General features: G+C 43.4%; 1 protein-coding gene and 1 pseudogene across 1 annotated transcript in view; one reads left to right on the forward strand and one right to left on the reverse strand.

Annotated features, from left to right (window-relative positions):
- The first annotated feature begins 337 nt into the window (after window positions 1–337).
- LOC130863774 (pecanex-like protein 4) lies at window positions 338–1680 on the forward strand (annotated as a pseudogene).
- A 13249-nt stretch (window positions 1681–14929) lies between these two features.
- Window positions 14930–19586, reverse strand: part of Ccdc170 (coiled-coil domain containing 170) — a 73442-nt gene continuing 68785 nt past the window's right edge. Inside the window, exons 10-11 of the mRNA XM_057754114.1 lie at window positions 18465–18701; window positions 14930–16411 (exon numbers count right to left, since the gene is read on the reverse strand). Coding sequence (XP_057610097.1) covers window positions 16211–16411; window positions 18465–18701 — 438 coding nt within the window. The 3' untranslated portion in view covers window positions 14930–16210. The remainder of the gene's footprint in view (window positions 16412–18464; window positions 18702–19586) is intronic.

Below are 19586 nucleotides of genomic sequence, written 5' to 3' on the forward strand. Positions count from 1 at the left end.
TTCAGGATTCCCCTCCCTAGCAATTCCAAAACATGGAAACTTTAGAATATTTTTAAATTAGAAGGCATCATATGCATTTAGCCCGCTGTATCAGTAGATTTTGGCAACCACGAATTCAAATAACCACAGATAGAAAACACTCAGGCAGTTGATGTTAGTCATGGGGACTGGAGTGGGTCTGAAGACGCCTGGGTAATGGTGCAGCCAGCATCAGATGGAGTACCCAGTGGAATTCACTGAGAGAAATATGGTCCCGTGATGCACTCATATTGCCTCTCGCCTCTGCTGACTCCAGACTCTGCTGACTGAAAAAGATGGGAGTTTGGGACACTCCTGTATGGGATGTATGAGTAGTCCCTATGTCCTTGTACTTAATGGTTACAAACAGGACTTCCTGCTGGAGTGCTTTTCACTATTCTTGGAGACCCTCAACTCAAATTTTGCTATTGAAGCTCTCCTTACACATATTTTAATCAAATTGTCCTTTTCCTGATGCCATGGGCCTTACATGGAACACTTTTGTACCACCTAGGTATCCTGAGATATAACTTGGCAGCATTTCTTTCATGCAGACCAATGGTGTTCACTGAGTCTGTTGTGGAGGCCCAAAAATGTGGGCCTATTTCTACCTTGTCTGATGGTCAGAGAGTTTGGAAGTTGCTCAAAGTTGTTGACAACCAGTGTAGTCACACATCCTGTCTCAGGACATAGTTACTTGGTTCTTTTGACATTAAGATGGTTCATACAAGTAGATACATTCCATCCTGACAGATGGTCAGGTTACGCAAGTGTACATCTGCTCCTTCTTTTGTAATATGAAGTTACCTGGGGGAATGGCTGCCTTCAGGATATTTGGTCTAGGGTAGGTTCACTGCCTAAACAACAGAATGCTAATGACTTGATGTCTCAAAGTGTTGAAGCAATTAACTGAGTTGTCCTTTGTATCATGTCAAAGAAGTCTTTTGTTGCCTTCCTCCCCGTTTTGTGTTGGGGTATAAAAGCGCATGGAAAACTAAACACAGGCAATTTGACTATTGACTAAAACTCCCTCCTAGTGGTATTCTATGGTTTTCTGTTGTATTGTTTTTGTGTCTTCGTCCTCTTTACTTATATTTCTAATCCCTACACCCCTACCCTGGCAAGTGGTATTTTGCCAGGGCTGGACACCAACAGTCTGTCACCTGGTTCACAGGTGCGTATGCCAAGAGCCAATCAGTGGTGGTACAAAAGGATGATAATCAGTGATATTTAATAGAGGAAGATGAGTACGAATTTACAAGTTGTGCTGGTGCTGAGACCATCAAATTTATGATTACTGGCCAAATATAATGTGTGTGTGTGTGTGTGTGTTTCATTCTGTTCTTGCTGGATTGTTATGTGGTCTTAGAACATGGTCTGCTCCCAAACAGAATAACCATGCTGTATGGCTGCCTGGGGGCACTGATTCACTATTTGTAGTCATTAATTGTAAACACCATCAGAGGGACTGCAATTTCCCAAACTCAGGATGCTTATGAAATCACCCCTCTCATGAAAATACTTCCTGTTGTTTTCCTTTGTTTCTATGGATCTTGCACGCTGGCAAAAACTTACCAAATACTTAATAACTCACTTTGTTTTGACGTGTACCTGGAAAGAGAGCTCTGCTTGGTGTTAGCAAATGGTGAATCAGTGTATTAGAAATTAAGACCAAACTATTGAGGCATTTAAGTTACGTTGATGATTAATCTTTTAGGAATGAACTCTATAAATATTCATGTTATAAAGAAGTAATTAAGTCTTACTGAAGAATCTAAACATAATAAAAAGCACTTTTTAAAAATAAATAATCTTTTAGTCTGTGTTTTACTTTTTAAAAGGAAATACTCAAACAATTGCATTTTGAGGTTTGGCAAACCTGTAGTGTTAGCACTTTAGAGATGGCAGCAAGAGGAACACAGGTTCAAGGCCAGCCTGGGTCATACAAAGAGCACAAGGTCACACTGGTTTCCATAGTGGCTGCATCAATTTACACTCCATCTAGCAGAATATTCCTCTTTCCCTGAATCCTCCACAGCATGTGTTCTCATTGTTACATTGACCCTGCCCATCCCGAATGGGGTAGAATGAACTCTTATAAGAGTTTCCCACTCTGTAGGCTGCGACTTTGCTCAAATGATTGTGTCATTTGCTGAGAAGGGCAAGTGGACACAAAGTCCTACCCTAAGCAAAAAGCCATTTGCAGTTTCCTGCTGAGAAAGAGAAAATAAGTTTTACTTAATAGAATGTCACCAGGTATTTCAACCACACTCAACCAGTACAGGCACCATGCCAAGAACAGTTGACCAACAAAAAACACATGTTTGGGGGTTTGAGGGGGTGGGGGTAGGGAGGTGTTTCTGTTGTTGTTGTTTTAGTATTTTTTTTTTGTCTTGTTGGGTTTTGTTAATTTTGATTTCTGTCTTTTGTTTTCTTTTTGTTTTGGAAACAGAGAGAAGGAACATAAAGTTGGGTGGGTAGGGAGGAGGAAAGGATCTGGGAGGAGTTGGGGGAGGAGAAAACATGATCAAAATTTATTGCAATAAAAATTAATTTAAAAAAGTTTGCCTGAGCTTTATAGTGATGCCCTATCTGCAAAGAGCAAAGGCTTCATTTCTGTGATCTAGCACTTGCTCACAATGTGCAGAGCTCTAGGTTTGATCTTACCAAAACCAAACCACATCTGTAACATTATACACTGTTTCTTCTTAGTATTTCTCCTAAATGATACAATTTAGTGACTATTTGCATGGTGTTGGTCTTCCAGGTACGCTAGAGATGACTTAACATGTAAGGTATGTAGGTAGGAGGGATGAAGGTTTATATAAAAATGATACGATGTTTCCTGTGGACTGAAGAGTCCACAAATGTGGTTTTTATTTGGTTTTGCTTTTTGTTTAATCTGTGGGGAATTCTAGAACCCAGCAGATTTCAATCTCCTGCAGGGAGCAAGAGACAAGCTCATTATTGACTTGTAAAGAACCACTTTACTAAGGGTCTGCCATGTCTCGTCCTTTGTGCTTCGAAGATGAACATGTCAAGAAGACATTATCTCAGAAGCCCCCAGGCCACCAGGGGAGACTAACACAAATAACCTCAGTGCACCTAAGAAAGGGCAAACAGCAGATACGTACTAACAAGTCCCCTTGCCTGAAGATTGCCTCTACTCAGATTACCTTGATTAATCAATTAGAATGTATGTATTTTATGGTAAATTTTACAGATATAATTTTTGCATTGTGTGGCATGGCAGTTTATGTGTATTCAAATGCTGACACATGTGTGTGAATGTATGAGTACACATGTAGAAGCCAAGTGAGGCTTCATGTCTCCTTTTTTGAGACATGGTCTTTCACTGTATCTAGAGCTCCAGGCTTCATCACCACTGCAGCCAGCAAACCCCAGGGATTCTCTTATCTCTGCCCTCTCCTCAAGGGCTGGGGTTACAGGCATGAAATAGCCATGCCCAGCTTTTACACTGGTAAAGGAGACCAGAATTCAGGCCCTCATTCTTGCACAAGCAATGTGCCCACCCAACCATCACTCCAGGCTCCCCACAAGCATATTTTGAACTCAGAAAGAAACTTCCTTACAGTCTCTCCTTTACATAAAATTGTGAGTTTTTAAAAGAACCAATGTTTTAACAGTCTTTCTCCAAACTTGATCCTGATAGCTAATACGTTTCTGTTTATTCTTTTTCAAATCAGTCTATTATGACCAGAACTGTGACCAAATCAAGTTCTTTTCTCTCATTACTTCTGTGAGATATACGGTCACAGGATCAGCAGAAGTAGATATACCTAAGTATGTGAGAATCTCTGTATGGCTCACTTGACATTTTTTAGTAATTCTAGAACTATTCTTAAAAAGTAGATTTATTAAAACTTATTTCTTTGAATTGTATTTCCTTTTGTATTCCTGTCCTCTCAGCATCAATCAAATGTGTTTTCCCCATGAAGAATTATGATACTTTCCAATGCCATACCTTCGTCCAAACACAGTAAACGAAAAGCCATTCAGAAAAGGGAAACTGAGTCAGAGGATACAGTGGTATCAGCACATGTACCGAAGTTATCCATCCAATAAGAGTATGTCACAGGTCGCACTTCAGATCTTCGGAGCCACAAAGCAGAATGCCTAAATCCCTTCAGACACATTGTATCCCAGAATGCTTAGTCAGCTGCTCAAGTTCTCTTAAAATAACCCAAAGCTCTCCTCAACTTGCCTTCCCAACCACACATTTTAGAAAAACACCATCAGGGTACAATTCACAACTGACATTTTCCAAATAAAACACTGGTTTCTAAAAGTATAAATTGTCCTGTTTTTCTATTATGAACACTAGTTTGCTGTCAAATAGCAACTATTGGTTATTGGGGAGGTAGTTGGTGTTCCTGTATTTGTGTGTTTGTTTGGTGTCATCTTTTCTTTTATTTTTTCCACAAGTCAACATTCACAGTGCTGGCTTTCTCTTCAGGAAATCACCCAGGTGCCTTCTGATAGATTTCTGGGCCAAAAGAAGTGCAATTGTAGGCTCTCTAAAATTACTTCTCCAAGCCCCCAACCTCCAACTGCCCATTTTCAGAGAGGACAGAGCTGCTTGCTCACTCTGATTAGCACAGTTGTGCTGCAAGGTGAGGTCCCACCATATTATGTCATTACAGAGTGTGTTTCAGTCATCAATTGCTACATAGAAAACCACTCTCCAAAGTCAGGGACTTGAAACCATAGCAACTTATTCTCATAAGTCTGTGGGTTAATTTAGCAGCTCTGGTCATAACCAGAATGCCCTTGTGGTTGCATTTGACTGGAAAAATGGACTCATGATTGAGTTCAACTATAATATTAGCAAGGCTGTGCCTCACTGTGCAAATGATCTTAGGGTACAAGATTTTTTCAAAAAGAAAAAGACTAGCTTGTTTTGTTTTCCTTGTATGACATCTAGGTTCAAAGAGGGTGAAATCCAATACACAATGACAATCAAGTCTGCTCACAGCAAACTTGCCAGTGTCCCATGGCCTAAAGCCAGTCAAGTGACTAAAAGTTAGCGTAGGGTGGTGTAGGACTACCCTGGGCATCAATACCACAAAGTCCTTGTGAGCCATGATATTTCCCCCAATTGAAACACTCCCTTCTGGGTGTAAGCTCAGTAAGACTCAGGAAATAAAGAACAAACCTCAGAAGCCTTAAGAAGTTCCTAAAATTTACAGACAGAAGCTCAGGAAGTTCCTAAAATTTACAGACACAAGCTCAGGAAATTCCTAAAATTTACAGACACACATTCAGGAAGTTCTTAAAATTTACAGACACAAGCTCAGGAAATTCCTAAAATTTACAGACACAAGCTCAGGAAGTTCCTAAAATTTACAGACACAAGCTCAGGAAGTTCCTAAAATTTACAGACACAAGCTCAGGAAGTTCCTGAAATTTACAGACACAAGCTCAGGAAGTTCCTAAAATTTACAGACACAAGTTCAGGGAGTTCCTAAAATTTACAGACTCCAAGGTTTAAATCTGCTAAGGAAAAGACTCTCACAAGCTCCAGTAAAAGATACAAAAAGCTCTATGAGATGCAGCTTTTGTGAGGTATCACCCATGCTGGGATGGACTTTTCCATGCTTCAGCTGCCTTTGAGCCCCCCATGATCCGGCAAGCGGCCCTTCACCCACATTCCTTTAATACATAAATCTTGTAAATACTCATAACACTTAACAAACCCTTAAGGTTCACTAAGCTAGACTTGGGTGGACTGATTGCTTTGGTCTGTCATCAGTGCCCTGTGTAAGGTGAGTAGAATTTCATTCATATCTCCCCAAGAAAAAACCATACAACAAGTATCTACCTAATAGTCCAACCCAAAGAGTGGAAAAGTCGGTGCACAGTGACTTAGTCTAGAAGTAAGGTCATTAAATACAAACCATGATGATTGTGCATCTGGATGTCCTAAAAATAATACCTAAAAATCTCTGACAATAACAATATGCCAGGTACTAAACATATCTGATATTTCACTTGATACCCACACCAACTGTCACAATCTCAATTGTCACTTAGACTGGATTCAGGATCACCATGGAAACACATTTGTAAGGGTGTCTATAAGGATGTTTCCAGAAAGACTTAACAGAAGAGAGAAAACCCATCCTGAATGTGGGTGGCACCATCCATGGGCAATGTTCCCAGGCTGAATATAAGAGAAAATGAGTTGAATACCAGGATCCATCGCTCCCTCCTTCCCGACTGTGAATGTAATGTGAACGGCTGTTTTCTACTGTATCTCCACACCTTCCCTTCTGTGAAGCAATCGCCTTCCCAAAAGTCTTGTGTTCTGAAGCCTTGATCCCCAGTAAAAGCAGTTTTCAGAGGAAGCTTTGGGGAAGTGTTTGAATCCTGTGACCTCTGCCTTCGTCAGTGGGTGAACCCACTAAATGGAGTCAAAACTGGGAGAAACTAGGAGGCTGTGAGACTGTGGAATGGGCCAGGTCTGATTAGGGAAAGTGGATCCCTGGGGCATGCCTTCGAAAGGCTTCTTGTCCTGACCATTTCCTATCTGTTACTCTGGCTCCTGCTCACCACGGTGTGAAGAATTTTCTCTCTCCAAGCCCTTGTGCTATATCCTGGAAAATATGGATCCAACTGACCATGGGCCAGAACCTCTAAAACCATGAACCACATAAAAGTTTTCTCCTTTACGCTGGTTTTCTCCAGGATTCTGTCAGAGTGATAGCAAATCGAACATCTCACTACTATGGTGAGGTGTGGCTTTCAAAGGAAGTATTTACCACCCAGATCAAGTCAAGAGGCCTCGTACCCAGTACAGGGCTCCAGAAAGAGCAAGACTCCCTGCCCGAAAGAGAGCCTTCTTCTCCTTTGTGACGCTGACGAGATCTCTGCACAGACTCAGTATACATTCTCATATAGGGAAGATTCCAGCACTAACCGTGCAGACATGCATGCACACACACTCACACACACACTCATACACACACACACTCTCTCACACACACACCATACACACACATACCATACACACATCATACACACACACACATACACTCACACACACACACACACCATACACTCACTCTCACACAAACACCATACACATACTCACTCTCTCTCTCTCACACACACACACACACCATACACACATACCAACACACACTCACACACACACACCATACACATATACATCATACACACACTCTCACACACACCATACACATATACATCATACACACACTCTCACACACACACACACCATACACACACATACACACACTTACATACACACACACACACCATACACACACACACACCTAGAAGTGAGGATCTTCCCCAAACAAGGTGCAACGCACAAAAGTGAATGCCTTCAGAGTAAAATCACCCAGTGTGGGATCTGGCACCCGTCATTTCTCCCATCTTAGATACCTCCTTTGACGTTAAAGCTGATCAGAATGCCTACTGACTACCCAGCAGCCTAGGAGAAGATTAATTTTGATAAAGTTTACAAAGTGCTCAACGTAGACCCTGGTATATAAATAAACAATAACTCTGATTCTTAAGATTATAAGTGAGTGGGTTTCAGAACTTGTCTGGAGTCTTGGCTTTTTCCCTGCGATTTATCCCATCCTCTGAGAGAGGAGCATACACGATTTTATCAACCCCAAAGGTTGTCTTTGCCACCTTCTGAGGACTTCAGCAGGGCTGTATAGGCTAAATATGAACTTACAAAAAAATCCAAGAATTATTTCTAAATAAACTTGACCTAAGTTAAAACAAAATTTTGATTCTCAAAAGTATGAAGCAAAGTCTTCCAAAGTCATAAATTATAGATCGTATTGTTGTTGCTCTGAGGGCAACCCCTGTGCCGAGGGTAATAAGAACAAATTACATGGGTGAGAAACCCCACTGGCTCGTGCTTTTATTTTGATTAGCGTTGTTGTGTATTTTTATCAAAGAAGAAAAATGTAAGAATAAATATTGAATTAAGAGAAGCATAAATTCTTTGTAGAATTTTTCACATATTGTACAGGCATAGGATTCTTCACATTGCAACAGCTGTACAGAACTGGAATACCGTGTGTGTGACAGGCCATTGTGCCCCATTACAGAGTGAATGCCTGAAGGTCTTGTGTTGATACCTTCGTCAACTCAGACAGCCATGACTAAGTGCAATAGAGCTTAAAGAACGCCGGTTTACTTCTCACTATGGTGGAGGCCACAAGTCTAGAAGGATATCTCTGTGGTGTGGTTCTGGTGAGAGCTCTCTCCTGCCCTTCATCCTATGTCACCTCATTATGCCTTCACATGGTAGGCAGAGAGCAAGGCCCAGCTACTACTGATGGTGATGATGGTGGTGATGATGGTGGTGGTGATGGTGATGATGATGGTGATGATGGTGGTGGTGATGGTGATGATGATATGGTGGTGATGATGATTCTTCTTCCTTCCTTCCTTCTTCCCATGACACTAATCCCATCATGAGGGGGGAGCTCTACCCTCATGCCCTCATCTAGAGAAATGACTACCCAAAGACTCCACTGGCAAGTATCATCACGGTAGAGCTTAGGACTCCGTCATATGCATTTTCAGGAGGTACTGACATTCAGTTCGCAGCGCATGCAAATTCCTCTAGTTGCTTTAAACATTGTCACAAGCAGGGGAGAAGCCTGAAAAATGAAAGGCTAAAATAATGCCTGCAAATTATCTTTCCAATTCTCCACCGCACTTAAGATGTCAAGGTTCTAGAAAGAACAAAATGAGTAGCTTGAGTATCCATTAGAACATATTTTCCCCAGAACATAAAAATTATGTAGTCTTGCTAATCAAGTCTGTTTTGAGATTTTCATGTCTGGCTTTTTTTTCCCACTTATATTCACAAAGTGTTCGATGTGACCCAGCTAGGACTGGTATAAATCCACATTTTATCACTCCCTGCTTTAAAGACTTGGGTGAGTCCCTGCTAATCACTTTACCCTTTTACCTCCTTTGTAAAAATGACACTCATAACCTTACCTCCAAAACTCTTGGTGAACATTTATATGAGTTAGTGTGCCTGGAGATGCCGCTTGGCATAGAATAGGCATGCGCTGAGTGTTTGTTTGCCCTTCTCTTTGGTTGGCTTCTCTTTTTTAAAACAAACCACCTTCAAAGCCACAGCATATTAGAGAACCATTCTTGTTGAAAGGCTTGAGCATTAGCAAATATATGAGCTTTGACCCAAAAGCTCTACATTAGAGGATTGAATCTTTGTAAACCTTAACAGTAAAATTAACAATTACCTCCTAACATTGGGCAGGAAGCCAGCCAGACACTTCCCATTCAATAGACACCAGCACACTCTAGGGATTAATTGTTAGGTTTATATCTACATGTAAAGTCGGAAACTTGATGAAAGCCAAACATTTTTTATTTTATTTTAGGCATCCAGCAGGTAGCCCACAATGCACTTGGTATCAAGACCACTATGTGGGCTTGGTCCACTCTCTACTAAAAGCCATAAGCGGCAGCTGGCCTTTTCTTCTGTTCTCCTGCCAAGCCATCCCAGTAGAGTTCTTACAACACAAAGCCACCATGGTGTTCTTGCTTACCAATGAGAAGATGCTGATCTGAGAGTGAGCCACCGTCCTGCCCCTCGGGGCACTGCGAACTATATTGCAATGCTGAATCCCTCTGCAAATGACCTTGAATCCTCTTTGTTAATTCATGAATGGAGGAAGGAATAGCACGGGACTGGGGATGTTGTGATTGGCAACCAGCATCCGTTTTTCTCTTACCATAAAGTGTTTTTCAAACCCGCCAGCTCCCATGCAATTAGAGGTCATGAAACAGAGAGTCAAAACAGCTATTTCTTAGTGGAATAAAATCTCACAGGGCAGCACAGCACTGCACAGTGGGATCATCACAGCTTCCTGTCCATCTTTTATTTCAGGCAGATATGGATGTGATCATGTGGATGAGTGATAAAATGAATTTCACAAGAGAGTATGTTGAAACGTTGGAGAAGCAATCTTCTAGGATGCCTTCCTGTACCTTTGACATTGACAAGTAGAATACTGTATTTCCTGGAATCTTCTCTCAGAACCCTCCAGATGCCGCTTCAGTTTAGCCCGTCATATGCTTAAGTGTGAGAACTGGGTGTTGGCAGTGGTCACACCTCTGCTACCACAGCTACTTACTGATGCTGGACATACGCTATGCATATTTGGTTTTCTGTGGCGCCATTAGCAGGAATTATAGCGTGTGTCCACTAGATCTGTGGTCCCCTAGAGGGAGGGTATTCAGCAGGCACTTCCTGACTCGGACACCTGCAGATGCAGTGGGTGGTATCTGGAATTAGCAACAAGACTCTGGGAAGGGTAGATCCAAATCACAGAGCATGTGATGATGGACCACTGACTTTCTGGTTGGATGGTTAATAATACCACATGATAAGATACCAAGATGGTTTAGTGACTCAGGCCTAGCTTCACAGAGGGTGTGACTCCTATCTTGAGTGTCATTTCCTGAAAAGACTATGAGGCAGAGGGTTGGCCAGTGGCATACAGAGAAACGGAACTTGTGAGAAGGTGGGAAGGGAAGGCTGGCTAGGGCATGGTGATACTGCGGTGTGAAGGTATGATTGCAGCAGAGCCATTAGCATCTAGTTCCGTTTCGATGCTATGACAAAATGTATCGGCAACAAACAACTTAGGGAAGAGAGGGTTTATTTATCTTACAGTTCTGGATACAGTCTCTTGCAGTGGGGAAGTCACAGAGGATGGTTTTTAAAGCCGTTGACATTGTATCCACAGTCAAGAGCAGAGAAAAATATTAATGCCTGTAGGCTTTGCTCACTTGCTTACTTGCTGCTCTCATATAGTTCAGGACACCCTTCCTAGGGAAGGATGCCACCCACAGTGCGCTGGATTTTTCCCACATCAGTTGGCAGTCCAAACAATCCTCAACCAAAGACCCTGATCATGCCTAGGGGATTCCTCAACTGTGACTGTCGCACAGAGGAATTTTGGTTGTGTCGAGCTGGCAATGAAAGCAAACAATCACTCAATCTTCTGAGGAAGGAAGGGTATAAAGCTGAGAGGACCTTCCAGAGCATCCTGTCTCAGGAACAAATGCCAAGTCTATGTGTCCCTACATCACCCAGTCACTAGATGACAGCTAGCCTTGTGAAGGGTCTGTGAAGGAGAGAGGCAAGATGCAAGTCTTTGAACTTAGTCACAGGTTGTCGGGACCCAGCAGTTCTGGGCAGATAGAGACCATCAGGGCCAGAGCTGTAGCTCAACGTGCAAACACTTGCCTAGCTCACGGACAGCCAGGCTTCATTTACCTGCAGAGCCAACACTCTCATGTCTAACTCCATCTTCGTGTGACACTCTCCCCGTATCATTTATGCCCATGTTTTCCTAGAAAGGCATCTGTCTTTTTATCTTTAATCGGGGCTCACACAAATGGCATTGACATGTATTTATCTATAAATACCTATCTCCAAATAATGCCACATATACAGACATTTTGTGGTTAGTACTTTAGCATCTTTTGGCAGGGCACAGTTCAACCTAATAAGAAGTAGATAAAATATCCCTTTTGCAGATGGAGACAAGGCACAAAGAAACCATTTATATAACATCAAGAGGCTAATGCATCAGAGTGTAAAAAAGGAAGGCAGAGAACATACTTTTGGGGAACATTCCCAACCAAGAGATAGGCATAAGCCTCTACTCTCTCACCATTGCGGACTGGACCAGAAAAAGGTACCTTGTCTAAGGACAGTCTATCTACAGGTTTGTCATGGCTGACAGACTATCCAACCTGGGTCTCGAGAAGAGACACAGAGAAGGAAAGAAAGACCCATTGAATGTGGGAACAGAAGCAGCAAGGCACGGTATATCCAGAATGCACTAGAAAACATAAAAACAAGAGGGTAGGCCATGAGAGCGGAAGCCTAAGGTTACGGGAGCCTGAGGTGATGGCAGAAACGGAGAGACAATGGTGGATACTGGCTGAAGCGGCAGGACCAGAACTGGAGGAGTTGAACCATCATGACAGGATCAAAGAAAACCTGGAACTTTGGGACTGATTTGAGACAAGGAAGAATCGGGGCCCTTCAAGGAGCCCTCTAATCTTAGGGCAGACTACTGCCGCTAGGTTTTCAGAGCATCTGAATATTCTCCACAAATCTCTGACACGAGGTCCAGCTTCCCACTGGCACTCATATCCACTCTGCCTTACCTGAATGTCTCATCCTGGTTTTGGTTCTTATAACCTTCAAGTGACCTGGCTCAGGCACACAGAGGTGGGCAAAAATGGACCAACGATCCCAGCATGGAAGCTGAAGGAGGAGGAGAAGGCAAATGGTAGAAAATGTTTTACAAAGTTCAAGTGAGCTAAGCAGTTTAGAAGCAACAAAGATTTGCCAGCCGGGATGCGGGTGCTGGGTGGGTGGAGCCAGTGTCAGGTGGCAGGGTCATGAGGGATGAGATGAGTTGAAGCCAGAAAAGGTAAAGCATAGATGACACCTTCAAGGGGCTCAAATATACAGGAGAAGGGAGAAAGGGCTCCAAGGGAAAGGGGCAATGTGTTTTAAGAGGGGAGAGAGCTGAATATGCTTAAATATGATGGGAATAAGCTATGAACGGAGGTGAGGATGGAATCATTTGAAAGAGAATCAACCAGCTTGTGGGATGGGTGTCTAAGGATGTGAGTGCCCTGGTAGGCAGTGGAATTAAGCTAAAGAGGGAAGAAGATGTGTGTCCGTGTACACACAGAAAGTGTTACTAGGATGTGGTAGCCAGGGTGGTTCCTGTAATGGCTTCCATTTTCTGAGTGAAATCAGAGGATATTACCCCCGAGAATGAAGAAGGGAGAGATGGGATAAAGGCGGTGAGAAAGCGAATATTTTCAATAGTTATTTCAGAAAATGGCAGTGACATCCCACTGGGAAAACAGTGTAGGGTGACCAGTTGGCACCGAGGGCTCTGCAGAGATTGAGGGCTGTCTGTGGATTTGGGATGCCACTTAGCTGCGATTTTATGTGATTTTCTCCAGCCTCATTCAGTGGGGCAGATAAATCAGCGGAAACACTGGTAGCTGGGATTAACTCAAAGTGGAGGACGGAAGAACAAGGGAAGAAGAAGTCAACGGTGAGAGAGACAATGACTGATGAAATGAACCCAAGATGTAGGCTGGCTCCAGCCGGAGTGAAGATTGACAAGGCGAGAAGGAGGAAGTGGAGAAGCAGGGAATCTCAGGTGTAAAGAATGGCCAATCGAGATATGAGTGAAGGGCTGGGCTAAGGGAAGGTGGGTACAGATTTTAATGTTCTGACTAGTGCGGGTCGCATGAATATATAGTCATGAATATCTGGCCTTCCACTGAGTATGGTCAACCTACTGGGGACTGAACTCCAAGAAAGGGGATTCTTCTCTTTCAATGGATATCAATTGTCAATAGCTCCTTAGCAAGGGGTCAGACATCACGGCTCCGCTCCCCTTTCTCTGTGGGGCTTCTGTCTAGTTTGGGCTTGTGTAGGATTTTATGCATGCTGTCTCAACTTCTGTGAACTGGTATGTGTAACTGCCCTGTTATGTCCACTGATTCTAGCTCTGAGAATCTATGATCTATCAATGATCCCTGAGCCTTGGGCAAAGGGGGTGTGGTACTGATGCACCATTAAGGCCTAAGCAATCAATCCACAGTCTCTTGCTCTCTGCATTGAACCAGTTCGGGGTCTCTCTCTTAATCACCATCTACTGCAAAAAGAAGCCTTCCGGTTAACAGTTGAGAGACACACTAATCTATAATAATAAATCATGTTCATTTACCAGGCAATAGTAACAGCTCCTCCCCTAGGACTCAGCCCATAGTCCCTGATATCAGTACCACATACAGTTTTCATCTTGCACAGAGGCAAGTATTTTCTCTGAATTTGTCATATGCAAATGGATTGGACGTTGTTCACGTACTTATTGCCTGTATATATTGTATATAGTTATTAAATTGATAAGTTTTTCTTAAATTACTTATAACCTTTTTATTTTAGACCAAAAAAGGGGTAATACAGTGATTTTTTTTTAATAAATAAATTTTGCCAAGAGGAAATCCAATCAGAAAGTGCTTGGTTGCTTCCATGACTTTCTTGTCACTATCGCACCAGTGGCCGTGTCTTGCCAGACTGACCATTATTGTGGCTCACAGGGTTCACAGTTGAATAAGATTACAGATTAGTGTTTGTGGCATCTTCCAGTACTATGAGAGCTAGTCAGTAGGGATGAAGGATCAAGCTGAGTACCAGCTTGATGTCTCTGTATACTATGACTCAAGTATGCGGTGTCTTCATCAATAGGATCTTACCATTAAGTTCTGGAGAGTAACCAAAAGTATTGGTGATAGCCTGTAATATTTTGGGGTCCATCAGACCCCAATGGCCAGTATCTTCTGAAGAGGTAACCCATTTCTAACACTGGGCTTTCTATTTGCTAGTCTCTGGAATTGAGTATGGACATTGTTGCCCCATTATAAGGTTAAACCCTACTATACAAACTGGAAGAAGCCTTCTGAGTTAAAGGTTAGTCACCATAAAATATTACCCCAATAAAACTTAGAAGCTTCTTCCGCATGCTGTGTTCATAGCATCAGCATCACGGATTTCCTCAACAGCCCCCCAGCCCATCGCCACCTGATCGAGATGACTGGCCACTGTTCTTCTAGAAGAGTAGACTGGAAATTTAGATGGATCCAAGCTAACAGGTTTTTTTGTGAGATATTTTCTGAAAACATTTAGATGTCTCAGCGACCAGAACAACAACCTCAATAGCACTTCCCCAGGAGTGCACTTGTTAGACGAATTAGTATTAAATATTTTAAGAGCTTATCTAAAAATCACATTAATCTAATGTGTTTTATTGGACAATATAAAATATACATGGACATTATAGAGAAACAAAACATCATGAAAATGGGAAGCCAACTCTGGAATGAAGGCACCCAGGGAAGGCAAGCAAACAATGGGCATTTTAACACAAAGGAAATGCCTTAACTAACATATATTCAGCTTGTCCAAAAAACAGTTACTGCGTCCATGAACTATCTGCAGGGCCAGAATTTATTTATGCTTATCCCACGTATCCCTTCCACTGAACGTCCCTAGGGTGTATGTTCAAATACATTGAATTATTAATACATGTATCAAGAATTTGTTATTTACACACTTGCGCCGTAACATTTGGATAAATGAAATGCAATTTCACATGATAAAGTACAGTTGTAATCAATATGGGTTATTTCTAGTGTGATCTATGACCCCCGACATGTAACTAGTGACCAATCAAAAGAAAATAACACATTTATCACTTTAGGCAGATAAAAGTCTGGCATGAGGAGGTGACTGCTTGAGCTAAAGCCAACCTAATATGGACATTTGTTTTGTTTGGAGTTGCAGGAGGACTGGATAGTTGGATACTCAGCCAGCTGGCTGCTTGTTAGCTTGGTTTGAGATAGGGTTTCATTCTAGTTGACTCCCCCTTATGGTCTCTGCTGGCAGCTGCACACACACACACACACACACACACACACGAACACAGACATAAAAATAAAATAATTTGAAAGGCTATTTCTCAGAAGACTTCTGCACATGGTTACCTTAAGAGGCAAAGCCATCAGTGATGTTCTAGGCCAGAAGGTCGACCCTTCTACACTCTGCTGGTATGTCCCAGTCGAGGCAAGAATCTCGGGTATTCCCGTGGGTCTCGATGAACTAGCTAATGAAGTAATAGGTGGTTTTAGTGCTGAATATTAATCCAAGACTGGGACTTTTTAACTTTTGGTTTTTTTGTGTGTGAGTGTGTGTGCATGTGTGTGTACATGTGTGCATATGTGTGTGCACTTGTATAACAGAGCATGCGTATGGGGCAGAGCACAACTTGCAGAAGGCAACTGTCTCCTTCAACCATGTGGGTTCCAGGGATTGAACTCAGGTTGTCAGGCTTGGTAGCAACTGCCTTCACCTGCTGAGCCATCTCCCTGGCCCTGGGTACGGCACCTTTGGAGACCATTTTCAGCCCATGATATATTGATATATTCTCACTATGTCATCAAAGTATATAATTGTCATACACTGGCCAAATTTCAAAAAATATGAGGAAGCTTTCCATTCCACAACTTGAGACGTGCGCCCCGTCTCTGAGGCAGGGGATCAGTGTCGAAGGGCTAAGTGGCACTGCGAGCAGCAGTCATGCTCGGCCGTCGGGTCTGTGTGGCAGGCACAGGGAACAAAGTGATGGCGGTGTGAATGGACCAGTCTCTCCAGACATTTGATGATCTCATAGTCGGGGAGTGCGAGAGAGGTCAAGTTTAAGCCCAGCATCTGGGAAACCTCCTCCCTGAAGTCCACCAGCTGCAAACATCAAGCAGAGAGACATTAGCTGGGAAGGGAAAACACATCCCCGTTGCCAGGCCAAATGCAACAACAGCAGCAAAAGAGGAAAACCCAGGTTTGCATGAGCTAGGACAATTACCCTCTGACCTAAACGAGGAATAAGCAGGCTTGCCTGCTAAATGGCTTCTAAAAATCCCTGCGGGCTCCCCAGACTTCAGCAAGTTCATAAGCCCCTGTGAGTCAAATGGTCATGTGTGTATCTGCTGCTGAGTCAAGAACCCCTGGAAACAACAATCCCTGAGTCTGCTCTGACATCCGGGATGAGTAAACCGATAACCACATACACAGCGCTATACCTATGTTGGCGTGAGCCTGTTGGTGGGTGATAAACATTTCTGCATTGGGATGTTAACTGGGCAATGAACTTTGGAAATTCAAAGAGAAGGAATGAGCTGATGTATGCAGCGGGGCTTCTCAGTCCTTCTTAAACTACCTCGCAAAGACTGCTTCCTCGATGTGTGGTTCTAACACTGGCTGATCTCAGATTACTAGGGTCCACAGGCAACGGTTAGAGTGGGCATCACCTCTCTTCACATCCTTCTAGGGTGGTTTCTGTGGCCCTACACCAACACAGGCAAAAGAGGGGTATCATCGAGACAAGCCCTCACTAAATAGCTTCCATTTCAGAAAGGACGGGATCCAACCTGCTGATGGAGTGTCATCAGAACACCATCCGAACATTTATCCCCAACTTCCTTCCTGAGGATGGTCCAGCGTGGGAGACGAAGGCTTTGTTTATTTTCACACCCCACCCACTAAGTGTATATTGAAGCATAATCTCAGTGGGATGGCTCCGGAAAGTGGGGCCTTGTGAGTTAATTAAACTTAGATAAGATCACCGTGGTGGAGTTTCCAAGAGAGAATTGGTGCCCTTATCCAGGAAGCCCCAGAGACTGTTTCCCATTTGAGGGTTCATGAAGACACCATTTATCAACCTGGTACCCACTCTGCCGGTGCCCTGACCGTGACTCTCCAGCCTTAGTTAGACCTAAGAGAAATAACTGCCCTGCGTATGAGCTGCTCGCTTCCCATGCTTTGTTGAGGCACCTAAATAGAACAAGGCACCAGCCTTGCCTCTCCAATGCAAAAGTTTCTCTCCAGCTTTCCCACCCTTTTGAATGTGGCCAAAACTCACAATTCCTGAGATGTTTCCTTCCTGAGAACACTTGCTCGTGTAGTCAGGCTCTTCCCAGCTCTGCCTGACACAGGGGCCAAAGCAGAGCAGGGAGAAAGGAAGAAAAAAAAAACCCTAGGAACAGAGTCCATTCTCTGCCCTTTTCAGCTTCAGAAAGTGACATGCTCGTCAAAGGCAGAAGGGTCAGACTGCCCGGGACAGAGTTCTTTATGTCTGACCTGATGTGCTCGGGAGATAAAATGCTCCTCCTCGTAGCCAACCAGCTGATGTGGACTTTTTTATGGCCTACATCTGTGCTTGGTCAACCACGAAGTCTGGGTGCCACTGTCTGAGACTGGAGACCGTTTCCTACAAGTGCTCTCTGTGGAAGATAACGCTTCTCTCTGACTTCCTAGCCCTGCTTAGCATTATTAACCCATGTGAGCTGAGGAATCTCCAGAGGCAATTATCAAACGCAATTTAAAACATCTCCCAGTCACCAGAAGCTGGCCTTGCACTGGCTTTCTGTTGCTTTGATAAGCACATTTGTTCCTTTTTTCTCTCTTATGGTCTATGTCATGCAAGTAGGAATTGCCTTTTAGGCCAAGAAGCTCATAATGATTATGGGCATGCCAAAACAGATGCTGCCGAGTGGGTGGATCTGTTGAAATGATATAGAAATCTTTACAAATTGTGTTGGGAGAAATGTATGAATATGCTCTTCCTGGCAGCATATATACTGAAATTAGATTGTCACATGGGAGCTGAGCATGGCCCTGGGTAGGTGGCACACCCATTCCCAAAGCCGTCCACATTGCTAAGTGTGTGACTTCTCCTGCCGCTTTAAAGTATCCTGTCATGGCCTGGAGAGGATCCCACCAGCTGGTTTTTATCTACCTGCTGTTCTCTCCTCTCAGTTTCTCCCAGAGACTTCTTCAGGGTCTTCAGTTCAATGACGGCCACCTCTATCATGGCCCTGGCCCTTTCTCTGTGCTCTTTCGCTTCCTCCTCTGTAGCATCCAGCTCAGACTTGACCGACATGAGATTTTTCTCTGCTTTCTCCTTCAGCTTCTCCAGATCGTCTCGGGATTTAATTAAGTCTTCGATGGCTTTGGTCTGTTCCAAAACTTTAATCTAAGGAGTCAAGAGAATCGGCATCATTTCCCTTGTTCTTCTTTAGGAGATCTGGATACAAAGATAACTCAGAAGTCAATGAAACTCGCTTAACTTTTTTTTATGAATAACGAACGGACTTCATCCCAAGCAGCTACAGAGACCTTGCAGAACAGCATAAAGTGGACAAGTGTGACCTCAGTCCCTGCAGCTTACTAAACAATAAAGCAGAGTACCCTTATTTGGGAAATCAACCCAATAAAATTGCAGACAGCATGGTTCTGGAGTGAGATCGCTAAAATAAAACCTGTGAGCAAGCAGACTTTCTATGCTAACCAGTGAGTCCCTGTGCCTCGCAGTGGCCAAATGCCTGCTCTTCTAATGGTGTCATGAGGGAGTCTGTCAGCAAGCCTCCCTCAAGGCTGTGAGGGAAATTTCCATCTGCAGTTATTCAGCAGAGTCTCTAGACACCACCAATGAACATGAGGCAAAGGATGTCACCGAATCCTGTGCAGACAAAGGGCAGTGATAGTCCCCTACTCAAGACTCGCCCCAGGGCCTTAACGCCCTGACTGAGGCTCCTGAAATGGGAGTTGCTTGCACTGTGAGTTTGTGAGCCACTGTGGCTCCTTACAAAGGAATTCAAAGAAGCCAAGCCCTGGGTCAAGCACAGGTCCAAGGACAGACCCAACAGGGGCAGTGAGGGAATGAAGAAAAGACAGATGGACAGACAGACATGAGGAAAAGCTGGGATCAGGTGGTCTGTGCTGTCTTCTGGAAAAACCTCATCATCTCCGAAGCTCCGCATTGTTATCACAGATTGAACAGAGAAGTGGGGCTCTTGCAAAGATGAATTGCAACCTGGAACTATAAGATAAAATTAACCCTTCGTGCTCTAAGCTGCTT

Source organism: Chionomys nivalis, chromosome 2 (assembly GCF_950005125.1).
Source record: "Chionomys nivalis chromosome 2, mChiNiv1.1, whole genome shotgun sequence".
Classification (NCBI taxonomy): Eukaryota; Metazoa; Chordata; class Mammalia; order Rodentia; family Cricetidae; genus Chionomys; species Chionomys nivalis.